The 18,563-nt window shown below is 45.2% G+C and overlaps 1 protein-coding gene across 1 annotated transcript in view; it reads left to right on the forward strand.

The window, feature by feature from the left end:
• Positions 1 to 18,563, forward strand: part of LOC135057480 (nucleolin-like) — a 172,802-nt gene that overhangs the window by 125,600 nt on the left and 28,639 nt on the right. The window contains exon 6 of the mRNA XM_063963363.1: positions 11,510 to 11,642. Within this exon, the coding sequence (XP_063819433.1) occupies positions 11,510 to 11,642 (133 nt within the window). The remainder of the gene's footprint in view (positions 1 to 11,509; positions 11,643 to 18,563) is intronic.

Here is an 18,563-nt window from a genome sequence, read left to right on the forward strand (position 1 = left end):
GAAGTCTCCTATGCAGGCCCCGCCTGCGGCATTTCCGGACTAGAGCATGCACAGTCCAGATTTTTCACACTGAAAACCGAAGGGTGTGTGTGTGTGGGTGTGGGTGGGTGGGGGTGGGGGGGGGGTAATGCAGCGGGAGGGTAGGCAAGCCTGCATTATATTATACACAGCCCCCCCCCCAACATTACATCCAGTAACACTTTACATTTCACACAACTCCCCTCCCCAATATTACACCCACTGCCATATTACATTATGCACAGCCCCACCCGATATTACGTACAAATACCACTTTACATTATACACAGCCCTCCCCCCATATTACACAAAGTACCATACTGTATAACATTGTATTATACACAGCCCAAACATCCCCCCTTCCCCATATAAACCTCAGTACATACAGCACCCACCTGCTGGCTTAGCTGCTCTTTCCTGTGAGGAGCAGGGAGCTGTCCCAGGACAGTGTGGTGGGGGAGTCAGCACTTGGCAGCCACATGCAGAGGTAAGCTGGTCTGTGTGTTACACGCAGCCCACTCTGAAGCAGAGCACTGGCAGTCAGTAGACCAGCTGCTCTGCTAATTACTCTCCTGCATCCGCTCAGGCTGCCCGACTCAGTCTGCACATCAGGACGGCCACCGCTACCCACAACCCCGCGGTGGCCGCCAGCTGTGACCTCTTCAGTGCAGGCCCCACCCCCCGCATTTCCGGACTAGCACATGCGCTGTCCGGATTTACAGGGAGCGGCTTTAAAAACCGGGAGGGCTGGCAAGGAAAGCGGGGCGGCGGGAGGCTCACTTAAAAATCGTGAGCCTCCCGCTAAATGCAGGAGGGTAGGCAACCCTGCATTAATGTAAATAAATATGCATGTGTCTGGTGGGGGGTTTGCAGAGCCAGGGGAGCAGTCAGTATCCTGGCGATCAGAATGCTGATAGATCCTGGTAAGTATTTTCTCATACGTCCTAGAGCATGAAAACCTACTCTGACTGGCAAAAAGTGGCATATTGGGCCGTAGCACAATCCAACACCCCCGCCAGTATAAATATTTTACTCATAAAGTCTGAGGGGAAAAGCACCATTACAGGGGGCGGGGCCTCCTCCTCAGTTAGCCAGCACACTGCTCAGTGCCATTTTCTCCAAGCAAACTGCAGGGGAAGAAACGCTGGTCCTCCTTCACTTCTGAATCAAGTATCAGGGTGTAAATAAGGTGGGGGGGGGGGGGGGGGCACAGTGTAAATTGGTGCTGTATTGTTAATTTGGCATTATAAAAGCACTACAGGTCTCTGTGGACATTTTATATTACACAGGGATTTTAGTCATTAGCGCTGAGTTGTGAACTGGCAATTCTTTTCTGTGTCCTTCTGACAGATTTTACTGTGGGTCTGTCGCCTATAAGCCCCGGAGTGTCTGTGGTGTGTTTGTGCACGTGTGTGACATGTCTGAGGCAGGGAGCTCTTCCCCTGAGGGAGCCATCTTAGGGACACAGAGTTGTAATGTGGTGGCGCTGTCGGCACACCACGAGCCTGAATGGGTGAAAGAATTACGTGATAGTGTGAATCATATCAGTAAGAGATTGGATAAGTCTGAGTCTCATGCAGAAACCTGGAGAAAATCTGTGGAAGATGTGATTTTTAATAGTTCTGCCTTTTCATCCACAGGGGACCCCTCTGGGTCACATAAGAGGTCATTTGCACAAGAAATACAAAGTGATACCGACACGGACTCTGATTCCTGTGTCGACACTAGTGATTCCAGGGGAATAGATCCAAAATTTGGGAAAAACATTCAGTACATGATTGTCGCTACAAGTGAGGTCTTAGATGTTACGGAGGCCCCTCCTTTACCTCAGGAGAAGGCTTAGCTTTATAAAGAAAAGAAAATTAATGTAACTTTTCCTCCTTCTCATAAGCTGAACACTCTCTTTGAGGGAGTCTGGACAAACCCTGAAAAGAAATTTCAGATTCCCAAAAGAATTCAGGTTGCTTATCCTTTCCCGGCAGAGGACAGGAAAAGGTGGGAGTCACCCCCCATTTTAGACAGTGCCCTGTCATGATTAACAAAGACGGTGATTGTCCCTGCGCCTGGGATGGCTTCACTAAAGGACCGCAAGTTAGAGACTACGTTAAAATCTATTTATGTGGCCAATGGGACACTACTCGGGCCTACCATTGCCTGTGCGTGGGTGAGTAGTGCGATTGAAAAGTGGTCAGAAAACTTGTCATCAGAGATTGACACAGTAGATAGACACGAGATTCTCCTAACGTTAGGTCATATCAAAGACGCTGCTGCGCACATGCTAGAAGCCATGAAAGATATTGTGCTCTTGGGATCAAAAGCTGCTACCATGGCAGTCTCAGCACGTAGGGCTTTGTGGATTCACCAATCGAATGCTGACGCAGATTCAAAAAGGAATATGGAGGCTCTCCCGTAAAAAAGGTGAGGCCTTATTTGGAGATGGGCTGGATGCTTTAGTTTCTGCGTCTACTGCAGGTAAGTCGGCATTCTTGCCTTGTGCTCCTGCGCCGGCAAAAAAGACACATCACTCTCAGATGCAGTCCTTTCGGCCCAATAGATACAACAAGGGTAAAGGTTCCCCTTTCTTTGTGGGTAGAGGAAGGGGAAGAGGAAAAAAGTTCACAGCGTCTCCAGGATCACAGGAGCAGAAATCAACCCCTGCTTCTGCCAAATTTGCAGCATGACGCTGGGGCTTCCTTGCGGGAGTCCGCTCAGGTGGGGGCACGTCTGAAACTTTTCAGTCAGTTCCGGGTTCAATCTGGCCTAGACCCGTGGGTCTTACAAATAGTGTCCCACGGGTACAAACTGGAGTTTCAAGACATTCCCCCATGCCAATTTTTCAAATCGGCCTTACCAGTTTCTCTCCCAGACAGGGAAGTAGTAGCAGCAGCAATACAAAAATTATGTCAGGATCAAGTCTTTGTCCTAGTTCCCTTGTCACAACAGGGAGAAGAGTTTTATTCAAGCCTCTTCATATGTAGTTCCGAAGGCGGGCGGCTCAGTCAGACCGATTCTGAACCTGATATCTCTGATTCTCTACCTGAAAAAGTTGAAATTCAAGATGGAATCTCTAAGGGCAGTGATTTCCAGTCTAGAGGAAGGGGATTTCATGGTGTCAGTGGACATAAAGGATGCCTACTTACATGTTCCCATTTATCCTCCGCATCAAGCTTATCTGAGATTCGCGATACGGGATTGTCATTACCAATTTCAGACGTTGCCATTTGGACTCTCCATGGCACCGCGGGTGTTCACCAAGGTGATGGTGGAGATGATGGTCCTCCTTCGACAGAAAGGAGTCAATATAATTCCTTACCTGGACTATCTCCTAATAAAAGCGAGGTCCAGGGAAAGGTTGGTGCAGAACATTGCTCTATCCCTACAACACAGTTGGATCCTAAACTTTCCAAAGTCACAGTTGGAACTGACGACAAGATTATCCTTTCTGAGGATGATACTGGACACAGAAGTACAGAGGGTATTTCTTCCAGTAGAAAAGGCTCTGGAAGTCCAGAGAATGGTCAAACAAATTCTGAAACCGACAAGAGTGTCGATTCATCAATGCATTCGTTTATTGGGAAGATGGTAGCGGCCTACGAGGCCATACAGTTTGGCCGATTCCATGCCAGAGTATTCCAATGGGACCTGTTAGACAAGTGGTCCGGATCCCACCTACACATGCAACAGAGGATAATTCTGTCATCCAAAGCCAGAATTTCACTCCTGTGGTGGCTACACAGTTCTCACCTACTGGAGGGACGCAGGTTCGAGATTCAGGACTGGGTCCTAGTAAGAACGGATGCAAGTCTCCGAGGCTGGGGTGCAGTCACACAGGGAAAAAGTTTCCAAGGAAGATAGTCAAGTTAAGAGACTTGTCTTCACATAAACCTTCTGGAGTTGAGAGCCATTTACAACGGCCTTCTACAAGTGATGCATATTCTTCAAGATCTACCCGTACAGATCCAGTTGGACAATGTAACAGCAGTAGCGTACATAAACCGTCAGGGCGGAACTAAAAGCAGAGCGGCGATAGCAGAGGCTACAAAGATCCTCCTATGGGCAGAAAGACATGCTAGAGCTCTGTCGGCAATTTTCATTCTGGGAGTGGATAACTGGGAAGCAGACTTCCTCAGCAGACATGATCTCCATCCAGGAGAATTGGGCCTCCACCAAGAAGTCTTCGCAGAGGTGACAGGTCTTTGTGGAGTTCCTCAAGTAGACATGATGGCATCTCGTCTCTACAAGAAGCTTCAGAGATATTGTTCCAGGTTGAGAGACCCTCAAGCAATAGCAGTGGATGCACTGGTGACACAGTGGGTGTTTCGGTCGGTGTATGTCTCCCCTCCACTTCCACTAATTCCAAAAGTTCTTAAGATCATAAGAAGAACAAGAGTTTGAGCGATCCTCATTGTCCCAGACTGGCCAATGAGGGCTTGGTATCCAGTTCTTCAGGAGTTGCTCCTAGAAGATCCTCAGCCTCTTCCTCTTCGTGAGGACCTGCCGGGGCTGTGCATGTATCAAGACTTACTGCGGCTAAGTTTGATGGCATGGCTGTTGAGCGCCGGATCCTAGCCTGAAAGAGTATTCCCAAAGAAATCATTCCCACACTTATTCAGGCCAGGAAAGGAGTAATGTCTAAACATTACCACCATATCTGGAGAAAATATGTGTCTTGGTGTGAATCCAAGAAGGCTCCAACGGCAGAGTTTCAGTTAGGATGTTTTCTCCATTTTCTAAAGGCGGGTGTGGATGCAGGCCTACGATTGGGTTCAATCAAGGTCCAGATTTCGGCCTTATCAGTTTTCTTTCAGAAACAATTGGCCTCCCTTCCAGAAGTTCAGACGTTTGTGAAAGGGGTTCTGCACATCCAACCACCATTTGTGCCTCCGGTGGCACCATGGGATCTTAACGTGGTGTTGCAGTTCCTTCAATCGGATTGGTTTAAAGTTAAACCTCAGAGTTGATGATTCTCACTTGGAAAGTGGTCATGCTGTTGGCCTTGGCATCTGCAAGGAAGGTGTCTGAATAATAATAATAATCATAATAATATATTATGAGGCCTACTGTTACAACTTACATGGTGTTATGAGCCACGGCTGTGGCTCATTCCTGTTTTGCATTTTGGTTCTGTATTTTATGTTTATTTAGTTGTCTTGCATGCCAGGATTTCCCATTGCTCTGTTTTAGATTACTCTTGTCTGCTGCCGCTGGTGAGTCTGTGCAATTGCAGCTTGTTCCCATGTGTTTAGCCTCACCTGGCTGCTAATTGCATTTTGTCAGTTTGGAATCATGCAACAGGGCAGCTGCATGGGATTATTAATTAGGCCTCTCTGTTATATGCTGGCTGAGTGCAGTTCGCAGATGCTGGTGATATCTCTTGGTTTTTCAGTCTGCTTGAAGTCTGTGCTGGTTCCTGCCAGTCCCTGAGCTCCTGTATTGCAGTATCTGACTAGCTGCTTCCTGTGTTGATTCCTGTGTCAGTCCCTGTGTCGATTCCTGTGTCTGATCCCGTGTCCTGCTGTGAGGCGTTCCTGCCCCGAGGTCCAAGTGGCTTTGCCTGTCCTTGGTCGAGTTCCTGGCTTCCTGGTGTCCACCGGTCTGTCGTTTGGGATTCTGCCTGTCCTCCAGTTCTGTGAGTCGGTGTCGGCAGCATTGGAAGTTCCTGTCCATTTGCCAGTATTCGTACCGGTTCCGTGAGTAGTGGCCCTGCCGCGTCCGTTGGCCTAGGCCGCTATATTCCATTATTATTTCTGTCCCTGGTGTTTTGCAGAGGGTTCTGCTTATGCTGTCACCGCCAGTACACAAAGGTATTGTGTCGGCGTGTGATCAGCATTTCCTTTGTTGTCCTTTTCCCTGGCGGTTTTTCCGCACATATTCTAGTTTTTAGTTAGCTTGTAGCCCCTGGCCTGGTTGTTTAGTCAGAGGGCCCCTTGTTATCACCCTGCCTCGGATTTTCCTTTGTCTCTCATTAAGACCGGGGGGCATCGGAGTTGGGCAGACATAATCCGCCCTTCAAACGCGGCTGCCATGGGCTCAAGCAACCATAGTCTCGCAGGGGATTTCTGATAGCACGGGTGAGACAACGGAGTTAGGGCGCCAGGGGCTATTCCCTTTCCATTCCCCTTTCCCAGCGTTACGTCCTGGTGCTCTGGACTCACTTCATAAACATCTCCCTTGTTCTGAGCACCAGGAACCTAACATTATCGCCAGCCATACCACAAAAAAGAAATACAATTTTTTTTTTTTTTGGCCCAGTCCAGTGTCTAGTCTAGAGATCCAGTCCGGTGTTTAGAGATCCAGTCCGGTGTTTAGAGATCCAGTCCTGTGTTTAGAGATCCAGTCCGGTGTTTAAAAAAAAAAAAAATTCCAGTCTTGTCTTGCCTTGTCTAGTCTTGCCTTGTCTAGTCTTGCCTTGTCTAGTTTTAAATCCTCCTATGTCAACTATGTAAGCCCTGCAGGCATCTCTCTCAGCCCTGAACTCTGCTGTCAGTGCTCTGAAACCTGAGCGACTAGAAGTTTTGCAGCAATCTTTATAGCAACTGCAAAACCTTCTGACTAAAATCTTGCTCATCTTGCCAGAAGTCATTGAGAGTACATCTATCTCTAAAGAGACTCTTGTTCACAGTATGGTGACAAGAGAATCCTCTGGTTTAATTGAAGAGAAAAGGTTTAAAAGTTTTCTACGGCCCAGGCTCTCAGAAGAGGAGCATCTGCGTCGCAGAAACTTAAACCTGTGCCTATATTGTGGGGGTTTAGGCCACTATCTGCAGACCTGTGAGTTGCGCAAGCTAAAGTGTGGTGACGAGTCTTGCTCTCTGGCCAAGTTGAGTCAGGATACAAGACCTACTCTTGTCTCTACTGTGGCAGAGGTACTTGTCACACAACCCACACTAAAAAGCTCTCTGTCCTATAATTGGGGTCCTTGGGCAAGGGAGCCCCATTATAGGTTCAGGAATCAAAAGAGAATGTTTCTCTCCTCTCTTGAAGTTCCTGTGGAAGCTGAGTTGCAAGCCCCTGGATTGGTGCCCGATGCCCAGGTTCCTGGAGTGGTGCCCGATGCCCAGGTTCCTGGAGTGGTGCCCGATGCCCAGGTTCCTGGAGTGGTGCCCGTAGCCCAGGGTCCTGGTGCGGTACCCGATGCCCAGAGTGCTGGTGCGGTACCCGATGCCCAGAGTGCTGGTGCGGTACCCGATGCCCAGAGTGCTGGTGCGGTACCCGATGCCCAGAGTGCTGGTGCTGTACCCGATGCCCAGAGTGCTGGTACGGTACCCGATGCCCAAGCTTATAGAGGGACATCAAATATTGTAGTTCAGGTGTCCATACCAGAAGGGGTCTCAGAAGCTGTTACCCCAGGTAGGGACTTGAAGAGCGCAACCCCAGAAAGGTTATCTAAAACCATAGTTCTTGAAGGGAACTCGAGAAGCAAAACCCCAGAAGGGATCTTTGAAGTAATATCCCCAAGTGGGGTCTCGAGAGACGCAGCCCCAAAGAAGGGTCTAGAAGTCGCTTCCCCAGGAAAGAACTTAAGAAGCATAGCATTAGTGGAGGATCTGAACGTTATTGCTTCAGCAAAAGTCCCGGAAGTCATAGTCCCGGGAGAACTCTCGATAATTATCGACTCAGAGAGGGAGGTCGATGGCCCGATCCCAGTCAGGGAGGTCAACGGCCCGGTCCCAGTAAAAGAATCCGAGGTGCTGACCCCAGCGGGGTTCCCGGAGGCCACAGCCCCAGCGGGGTTCCCGGAGGCCACTGCCCCAGCGGGGTTCCCGGAGGCCACTGCCCCAGCGGGGTTCCCGGAGGCCACTGCCCCAGCGGAGTTCCCGGAGGCCACTGCCCCGGGTGGGGTTCAGAAAGTCACTGCCCCGGGTGGGGTTCAGAAAGTTACTGCCCCTGGTGGGGTTCAGAAAGTCACTGCCCCGGGTGGGGTTCAGAAAGTCACTGCCCCGGGTGGGGTTCAGAAAGTCACTGCCCCGGGTGGGGTTCAGAAAGTCACTGCCCCGGGTGGGGTTCAGAAAGTCACTGCCCCAGGTGGGGTTCAGAAAGTCACTGCCCCAGGTGGGGTTCAGAAAGCTACTGCCCCGGGTGGGGTTCAGAGAGTCTCAGCCTCGAGTAAGGTCAATAGTGACCAGGTCCTAGCAAAGCACTCCAGTCAGTCAGATGAGAAGGAAACAGATCCTGACTCTGTTGATATCTCAACATCCATAACCTTTGATGGAGACTTAGCCCAATTTCTGGCGCTTTTCAAACACTATTACACTATTATGTTTTCTAGACCATTTCTGGGCATCACTTCAGAGAACCTTGGGCTCTATCTGATTTATTCTTTTAGAGGAGAGCCTTTTGAGTGGGCGACCAGCCTAATGAAAGCTGAAGATCCCATTCTTCAGTATCCCCAAGCATTCAGTGATGCAATTATTAAAAGATATGGTTCCAAAGAAATTGGTTCAGGTTCCTCTAGGTCACCTGTCTTATATGCTGAGAGTCCACCAAATGCTGTAAACTCAGCACAAGAGTATCAGCCCGTTGTTTTGACTGCAGGATGTGCTTTTCTGACTTCTTCTTCTAATAATAGTACTTTACCAGAAAGTTCAGCTCCCAAGGGTAAGAGACCTGTCTCTGATTTGAACGCAGCCTTGCTGGGTGGTACCATCAGTTCAGACAATGTTTGGGGAATTACCTTAATCAGACCTAAAGAGCTTTGTAAAAAGAAGAAGAAAAATAAATAATTTTTGACTCTTGCCTTGATAAAAAAAAAATATATATTTTTTTTTCCCTTGTCTTGTGTCCAGTGGCCACCATCAAGGGGAGGGCACTGTTACAAGTTGTTGCTACAGCTTGTTTTTGTTTTCTTGTCTGTTAGACCAGTGTGTCAGGTTTTTTTTTGTATCCCTTGTTCTGGATAGTCTGAATTTTGGGGTCTTTTCACCCCTCCTCAAGGGGGGGGGGGGTAATGTTATGAGCCACGGCTGTGGCTCATTCCTGTTTTGCATTTTGGTTCTGTATTTTATGCTTATTTAGTTGTCTTGCATGCCAGGATTTCCCATTGCTCTGTTTTAGATTACTCTTGTCTGCTGCCGTTGGTGAGTCTGTGCAATTGCAGCTTGTTCCCATGTGTTCAGCCTCACTTGGCTGCTAATTCCATCTTGTCAGTTTGGAATCATGCAACAGGGCAGCTGCATGGGATTATTAATTAGGCCTCTCTGTTATATGCTGGCTGAGTGCAGTTCGCAGATACTGGTGATATCTCTTGGTTTTTCAGTCTGCTTGAAGTCTGTGCTGGTTCCTGCCAGTCCATGAGCTCCTGTATTGCAGTATCTGACTAGCTGCTTCCTGTGTTGATTCCTGTGTCAGTCCCTGTGTCGATTCCTGTGTCTGATCCCGTGTCCTGCTGTGAGGCTTTCCTGCCCCGAGGTCCAAGTGGCTTTGCCTGTCCTTGGTCGAGTTCCTGGCTTCCTGGTGTCCACCGGTCTGTCGTTTGGGATTCTGCCTGTCCTCCAGTTCTGTGAGTCGGTGTCGGCAGCATTGGAAGTTCCTGTCCATTTGCCAGTATTCGTACCGGTTCCGTGAGTAGCGGCCCTGCCACGTCCGTTGGCCTAGGCCGCTATATTCCGTTATTATTTCTGTCCCTGGTGTTTTGCAGAGGGTTCTGCTTATGCTGTCACCGCCGGTACACAAAGGTATTGTGTCGGCGTGTGATCAGCATTTCCTTTGTTGTCCTTTTCCCTGGCGGTTTTTCCGCACATATTCTAGTTTTTAGTTAGCTTGTAGCCCCTGGCCTGGTTGTTTAGTCAGAGGACCCTTGTTATCACCCTGCCTCGGATTTTCTTTTGTCTCTCATTAAGACCGGGGGGCATCGGAGTTGGGCAGACATAATCCGCCCTTCAAACGCGGCTGCCATGGGCTCAAGCAACCATAGTCTTGCAGGGGATTTCTGATAGCACGGGTGATACAACAGAGTAAGGATGCCAGGGGCTATTCCCTTTCCATTCCCCTTTCCCAGCGTTACGTCCTGGTGCTCTGGACTCACTTCATAAACATCTCCCTTGTTCTGAGCACCAGGAACCTAACACATGGCCCTATGTGGGCACTGCTATTATGTAGGTTAGGACTGCTGTATCGGAGAAGCCGTGATGTGGCCAGCAGCTAAACATGTGTTTGCAAACATTTGTGACTAATTCTCTGAATTTTATTCAGGGATGGTTACAGGTAATTTTTAGTGTGCGGAAGGGAATTTAGGGGTGGGGATTTGCACCCCCCTGCTCTCTGTCTGTTGTTTGTCTGTGACCCCTCCCCCTTCCAGCACCTGATATATTATTATCTCCAGGTATGTTTGAGCAACTGCCAAATTGTTTGTCTGCTTGTGTGCAAGAGGCATTAAATGGGAGCAGCATTTGGAAGGCATGCTGTTCCTTGTAGTGCCAATGGGAGATCCTGGGGGTGGCTCCTGGGTAAGTTAGCTCTCTGTCTGGAAGTGTTTTAGTAATAGACTTTATCATGAGGCCTACTGTGACAAATTACATGGCCCTATGTGGGCACTGCTATTATGTAGGTTAGGACTGCTGGCCAGCAGCTAAACATGTGTTTGCAAACATTTTTGACTAATTCTCTGAATCTTATTACCAGGTTCAGGGATGGTTACAGGTAAGTTTCATTGTGCGGAAGTGAATTTAGGGGTGGGGATTTGCAACCACCTCCTCTCTGTCTGTTCTATGTTGGAAAAACAGAATGCTAATTTAAAGTACGATTTACCCAACATTAAAGATCAGCCATTAGAGCAGCTTTGACCACAGGTAACAGCGAACAACCAGTTGCACACCACTTTGAAACATATAAACATAATCTTACCATCTTGAAATATAAGGCCATAGACCATGTCCCAGCACCCCGGCGGGGAGGTGACAGGGGGAAATTATTACAATTTGAATCCAGATGGATTTTCTGTCTGGATTGTGTAGCCCCCAAAGGCCTGAACAAATCATTAACGTTGAGCCACTTTTTATAAGTTAACTTGGTTTACCAACAAGGTACATAAAGGATTGTCATGTTTTACAAGATTGTTTGAAATAATTAACCACAGGTGCGGTAGTCCGAGTTAACTGTCATAGAGAGAACATCCCCCTTTGAGTAAGATATAAAATATGTTATTAAATTCAGCCTCAAGATGGCAGCATTACACATAAATGTATTTATTACAAAACTGGAGACTTTTTTAGAAAATGTTTGTTTGCACAAAGGCTTTTAAAAATGTTTTTTAACTTTTTCATCTTTTTTAAAATGTATTTCTTTTTTAAAGATTAGTACACTGTGTTTGTATGATTAGTGTTATTGCACTATACTTTGAATTTGTATGCACGTTTTGCACTGATGAAAGGCTAGGAGTGGTAGGGTGTCATTTGATCCTATGCAGGTGTTGTGTCTTTAGGTATGCAACTTCTGCTCTTAAATATGTTTCTATGCACTGTGAGGTTTTAATGTAATACTCTTTTGTTTTCAGCCGGTTACCATGGTCCCCAGAGACGGACGAGTAACGTCAAATCCGGTGTGACGGGAGGAGCGCGGTCCGGAAGTGCTCGCTGCAGGAAGGCGGCCGGAGGGACCAGGGACCTGCTGACGCAAACGAGGAGGGGGTAAGTTCACTGTTGTATTGCTTATTTATTGTCACTGTTTGCCACATAGCTTTGTCTGAAGAAGGGGAGAAGTCCCCGAAACGTCACCACAATAAAGCACACCCCATGGGGTATTTATGCATGTTTACAGCTAAGTACAAGTCTCTGAGTGTCGCCTGTTGTATTGGACATCCATGTATCCTGGGATTGCACCCCAGAGGAGGACTCCGGAGCCGGCTATTGGAATGACACCCACTTACAGAGTACATATGCACATAATCAAAACAGGAAAACAGTGACTTACAGTGGAAGACAATATAGGACTAGTACAGGGTAACCAGTAAACGACATAGAGATAAATTCCAAGGTGGCCAAAAAACTGCGGGATTTGGGCAGTTGAGGATTATTAAAGTAAGAAAAGGATAAGCACATGAGGGAAGAGGGTCCTTCTCGTGAGAGCTTACATTCTAAGGGGAAGGGTAGACAGAAAGGGGTGACACAGATGGGGTACATAGAAAGCATGGAACAGAGGGTTAGGATGAGATTTGGCTGGGATTGGTAAAGAAATGGTTCTTAAGGGCCCGTTTGAAGTTTTGTAGAGAGGTGGAGAGTCTGAGGGGGAGAGGTAAAGAATTCCAGAGTAAGTGAGCAGCATGTGAAAAATCTTGGAGATAGGAGTGGGAGGAAGTAATCAGAAGACAGGAGAATCGGTGTGCATTAACAGAGCGAAGAGGACGGGTGGGAGAGTAAAGGGAGACAAGGTCAGAGATTTAAATGGGAGAGGAGTGGGTGTGAGAAGTTTGAATTGGATTCTGAAAGGGAAGGGAAGCCAGTGAAGGGCTTGTAGGAGAGGGGAGGTGGATGCAGTGCGTTTGGTGAGGAAAATGAGCTGGGCAGCAGCATTGAGGATAGATTGGAGTGGAGAGAGGTAATTGTCAGGGGGATTACAGATTACAGTAGTCCAGTCTGGAAATAATCAGTGAGTGAATAATGATCTTAGTGGCATCCTGGGTGAGAAAAGGTCTGATCCTGGAAATGTTTTTGAGATGAAAATGACAGGTTTGTGAGAGGTGCTGAATTAGTGGATTGAAGGAGAGGGAGGAGTCAAGGATTATGTCAAAACAGCGTACTTGGGGGTTAGAGAAGATAGTCATGCCATCAATGGATAATGAGATTGTTGGAAGCGAGATTGTGTGGGAGGGTGGGAAGATGATCAGCTCAGTCTTAGACATGTTGAGTTTAAGAAAGAGCTGGGACATCCAGGAAGAGATAGCTGAAAGACAGTTGGAGGTATCAGTGAGGAGAGCGGGGAGAGATCAGGGAAGGAGAGGTAGATTTGAGTGTCACCAGCATAGAGGTGGTATTGAAAGTTAAAGAACAAATGAGTTCACCTAAAGAGGACGTATAGAGAGAGAAAAGGAGAGGACCAAGAACAAAGCCTTGGGGGACACCAACAGTTAGTGGAAGTGGGGGGAGGTAGCATCATGAGAGGAGACAGAGAAAGAACGATCAGAGAGGAAGTTGGACAGCAAGGAGAGGGCAGTATCACGCAGACCAAGAGAGTGAAGGATTTGCAGAAGGAGAGGGCGGTCCAGATTGTCAAAAGCAGCAGAGAGGCCAAGAAGAATAAGCAGAGAGAAGTGACCCTTAGATTTGGCTGCATGGAGGTCATTGCAGACTTTTGGGCAGTTTCAGTGGAGTGGAGAACCAGACTGGAATGGGTCAAGCAGTGAGTGAGAGGAAAGAAAGGCAGTGAGGCGATTATAGACAATATACGCTCAAGAAGTTTGGAGGCAAAAGGGAGGAGAGATATGGGTCGATAGTTGGAGAGAGTGTTGGGATCAAGGGTAGGTTTTTTAAGAATAGGGGAGACAAGAGCATGCTTGAAGGCAGAGGGGACAGTGCCTGATGAGAGGGAGAGATTGAGAAGTTTGGCAAGATGGGAACAGGCAGAAGGGGAGAGGTAGCGGAGGAGGTGGGAGGGGATTGGGTCAAGTGGGGAGGTTGTTGGGGAGAGGAACAGATGAGGGCCATGACTTCCTTGCCAGATACATGGGAGAAAGATGTCAGAGTTGGTAAGAGGGAAGGGGAGGGGTGGCAAGGGATGGGAGGTGGCTGGTTGCTGGTCTGGTGGGATGTGAGGTCCTGACGTATGGAGTCATATATATATATATATATGTGAAAAAATAGAGAATAGCACCTAGGTGTATTCAGTAAGACCCCTAAAAGCAAAGGGATATAATGACTAAATGGTCACACCTAACACTCCTCACATATACGTAAGTGGCAGCTTTAAAACAATATAAAGATAAACATTAAAAAATGAAGTATAAAAAAGCGCCTGGTAGTGTTGGTGACTCACTCCTCGTGAAAAAGATTTGTGATAATAAAACAGATAAATTATAATAAACTTAGCTGCGGGTATTTCTGGTAGATGACTCTTATAGACAGCACATGTAAAGGAGAGATAAAATAAACATAGTGTGTACTGTTTTCAAATTTCCACAGATGTTTTTCAGAATAAACAATTTATAGGAACTGTGCAGGTTCCAATTTTAAAAGGAGAAACTATGTTTAGTTAAAAACAATAGTTTAATGAACACACTCCTGCCAGAACATGCAGGTCACATATATAAATAAAACAGTACACAAAATAAAAGGACATATATAGCAGCTGATTCAAAAATAGAAAGTGCAGGTATTAATCGTACAATATAAAAGAATATAATAGGCTTATCTGTCCACAGGTATGGGTATTGGATTAAAATTCATCCATGAATGCAGGTATCAAACGTACAGAAAGTAAGATAAAAACATGGCTTATCTGTCCACGGATAGGAAGTCAGAAAGGGGTGGGCATCCAGTCCCTGTCCCAACGCGTTTCGTCCTGAAATGAGGACTTCTTCAAGGGGATGACATGTTATGGGAGTCCTGGGGTTTTTATCCTAAGGAATGGGGTCACATGTGAGGAAGTGATCTCACTTCCTGTGAGTTCCTCCGGTTTTTTTAGTGGAGTAAAATGATTCAAAACTAATCTCTTTTATAGTCTGGAGATGGCGAGGATATCTTAGTTAGAGCATAATGAGTTTGTTATAGATATAACAAATGTTTTTAGACTGGAGTTTAACCGAGTGTGGAACGCAAATACGTCACTTCCGGTTCGCGCTGTGGAACGCATCGCGTCACTTCCGTTATCGGTGATGCTCAGTTCAGTTCATAGTATGCTGGGGAGACGGCGCAATGATTAGTAAAGATGCCAAACAAGTTCATTGTCAGTTCATTGTTCAGTAATCTGGTTTCAAATATCGTTGTAACGCGACGTCACTTCCGGCCTGATAAGCAGAAAACGGATATTTCATTTCCGCCGACGTCACATCCTGTTGTTGGAACGCACGGCCATCTTTGATGGATGGATTTCATCTGTAAATGTTGGAACGCAAATATTCATAGACGCTTAAATATATATATATAAAATATTTATGAAATATTCATTTGGTGAGGAATAATCCTTATTAATAGTTCATTTAAAAATAGTGATAATAAATTAATTAATATGGAATAATTGTTGATTTAAAATTAGTGGTAATAAAGTGCCATATAAGTGATAAAGGAAAATAGCCGGGGGGAGGGGGGGGGGTTGGGAAAATTGGGGGAGTGGCTAGAAGGTGAGGATGAATTTAAAGAAAAGGAGCAATTTCGAATCCCTCGTTAAATCCTTGGGGTGACATAGTATTCAGCTCGAAGATCCAAAACATCTCTCTTTGTGACAATTTATTCAAGATGTCTCCGCCCCTTTCACCCAAGGTCACATTTTCAATACCTTTAAAGGTGAGGTTATCGGGGTTGGAGTTGTGCATTTCTTCAAAATGTCTATAAATCACGTGCGTTGAAACTTTATTTTTTATGTTTCTTACATGTTCTTGGATGCGTATTTTCAAACATCTTTTAGTTTTTCCGACATATCTCTGACCGCACGTGCATTCCAATAAATAGATCACCATAGTGGAATTGCAATTGATGAACGATTTAATAGTATATTCTTTTGTGTTGTCACTGTTGAAGAAAGTTTTTCTGTTTCTGTGGACTAATTTGCAGATTATGCATTTGCCGCATTTGTAACTTCCATGGCATTTCAATGTCGACACTGGTTTTGTTGTTTTCAGAAGACTTGGTGCTAGAATTTCCTTCAAGTTAGTAGTTTTCCTATATACAATATGTGGTTGAGAGGGAAGAATGTCTTTGAGGATAGGATCCATCATAAGGATGTTCCAATGTTTGCTCAATGATTGTTTAATGGCTGTTTCATGACAACTGTATGTTGTGACAAAAGGGATGGATGGCCGTTGAAGCACCTGATTATTTTTAGTTTGAGAATTCTGTATTGAATTTTTCTTAGTTTTTTCCAGGGCTTTTGAGATGATTTCTTCTGGATATTCCCTTTCAGCAAATCTCTTGGCATACAGCTGTAGTTGGTGGTCCTCATCTTCCCTCTGGCTGCAGTTTCTTTTAATCCGATAAAATTGTGAATATGGAATGTTTTGTTTCCAATTTTTTTAGTGACAGCTTTTGAAGTGTAGGTAGCTATTCGTGTCAACCTTTTTTATGAAGTTACACGTGATGATTTTAGTTTCTTTTGATGATAATATTAGATCCAGGAATTCGATTTTCTCTTTGTTATGCTTTTCTGTAAATTTCAGATTAAATTGGTTAGCTGATATCTTCTGAAAAAAGTCCAGGAATGAGGAGTCTGTTCCTTCCCAGATGATCAGTATATCATCGATATACCTTTTGTAGATCACCAACTGGTCGACAAATGCATTATTCGTGAAGATGTTCTCTTCTTCCCAGCTGCCCATTAAAAGGTTGGCAAAGCTGGGGGCAAAAATAGTCCCCATGGCTGTTCCACGTGTTTGTAGGTAAAAGGACTCTTTGAATTTAAAATAATTGTGACTCAGAATAAATCTGATAAAATCACAAATAGCTTTTTTGTGTGTCGTACTTAAACTAGTATCCCTGTCCAGGAATTTTTTGCAAGCAGTAATTCCAGTTTCGTGTACAATACATGTGTACAGACTTTCTACGTCAATCGTCACCCACAAGTAAGTATCTTTCCAGATGATATTTTTTGTAGTTTCCAGTACACTGTTGGTGTCCTTTAGATAGGAAGGTAATTCAATTACATATTTTTTCAAGAAGAGGTCAATGTATTCCGATAAATGTGAGGTTAGGGAGTCAATGCCCGCGATAATTGGTCTGCCCGGGGGATTTGTCATGTTTTTATGTATCTTGGGAAGATAATAAAAAATTGGAATAATTGGGGATGTTATCATCAAAAACTGGTACTCTTCTTTTTCCAGGACAGAGCAATGTAGATAATGTATCAACAAGATTCTCAAATCCTCAGTGTACTGTTGTGTGGGGTCTTGAAGTAATTGTTTATAGGAGTTGATGTCACTTAGAAGACGAATAGCTTCTTTCTCATACGCTGATCTGTCTAAAATGACCACTCCTCCTCCTTTATCGGCCTGCTTGATCACAATTTCAGGATTTGTCTTCAGGTTTTTCAGGGCTTGCTTCTCATGATTCTTCAAATTGTTCTGTTTTATAGGTGGAAGGTCTTGCTCACATAAGTCTTTCTTCACTAGATCTTGGAATATGGCAATATGGTGTCCTTTGGATTCTAGCGGATAATATTTTGATTTTCTTTTTAAGCCTGATTTTGATTCAGGGATAGGATTTTTGTCGTTTTCCTTTTTGGCAAAGTGTCTTTTCAGTGTGAGGTTTCTAGTAAATTTATTAAGGTCTATAAAAGTATTGAACTTGTTCATCTGGTTTGATGGTGCGAATTTCAGTCCTTTACTCAATAATGATTTTTCAGATTCATTAAGTTTGTGTTGCGAGAGGTTAAAAATTCCATTGGACGTATTTTCTAATTCTGTTGGTATTTTCTTTTCGCGTTTTGTCCGCCCGCTGCCTCGGGTGCCTCTTCTTCTACGAAGGTCCTTTTTATTGGTGAGGGTTTCTTGAACCGTTCTCGAAAGAATGTTTTCTTCTGTGACTCTAGGTTGGTGGTGTGTGGATCGGGGGATAAAAAATCCGAGTCACTGTTTGACTCTTGTCGCTGAAGGGCAGTGAATCTGTTGGCCATATTGAGTTTCTTATGTTGTGGTGTATAAGTTCTCTGTATTCCCAGATTTTGTCTTAATCTTGGTTGGCGTGGTGTGATTTTCCAGCCTCGCTGTCTCGGGTCTTGGTAAATCGGATTTTTTTCCGTTCTATTAGTGGTGAATCTACTCCAATTCTTAATTCTATTGTTGAGATAATCCTGTTTATCTCGTTGGAATTTTTTCTCCTTCCCTTTTATGACTTCTTCTTCGATTTTTTCGAGTTTCTTAGTGAGGGTCAGATCATTAGCCTTAAAAATTTCTTTATCTTTGTGGGGTAACAAGAGTGTTTCTTTAAGTAATAATTCCTCTTCCAATTTCTGGAGAGTCTTGGATTTTTCAGAAATAATCAATTTCATTAAATTAGTTGAACACTCGTGTAAGATTTTATCCCAACTGGATATGAATTCCTGGTCTTCAATCCCAAAAGTGGGGTTTTTTTGTATCCGGAGACCCCTTGGAACTCTATTAGCTGCGATATAGTGTTCTAGTCCTTTTATTTCCCACCAGCTTTTAATTTCTTTGGTCAATAATCTCTCTGTTTCCCAAAATAGTTCGTCTATGTCATCTGTTTGTTTGCCCGGCTGTTGGGCTGTAGGATTATCTTCATTAAAGATTTTTTGACACAGATTGTTTCTTTTGTCAAGGCCTCTGTGTTTTAACATGGCAAGGAAGGTCTAGGGAATAACCGGCAGCTAGACAGTAATAAGTGATTTAAGTGAAAAAATAGAGAATAGCGCCTAGGTGTATTCAGTAAGACCCCTAAAAGCAAAGGGAT

This window comes from Pseudophryne corroboree, chromosome 3, assembly GCF_028390025.1.
Source record: "Pseudophryne corroboree isolate aPseCor3 chromosome 3, aPseCor3.hap2, whole genome shotgun sequence".
Lineage (NCBI taxonomy): Eukaryota > Metazoa > Chordata > Amphibia > Anura > Myobatrachidae > Pseudophryne > Pseudophryne corroboree.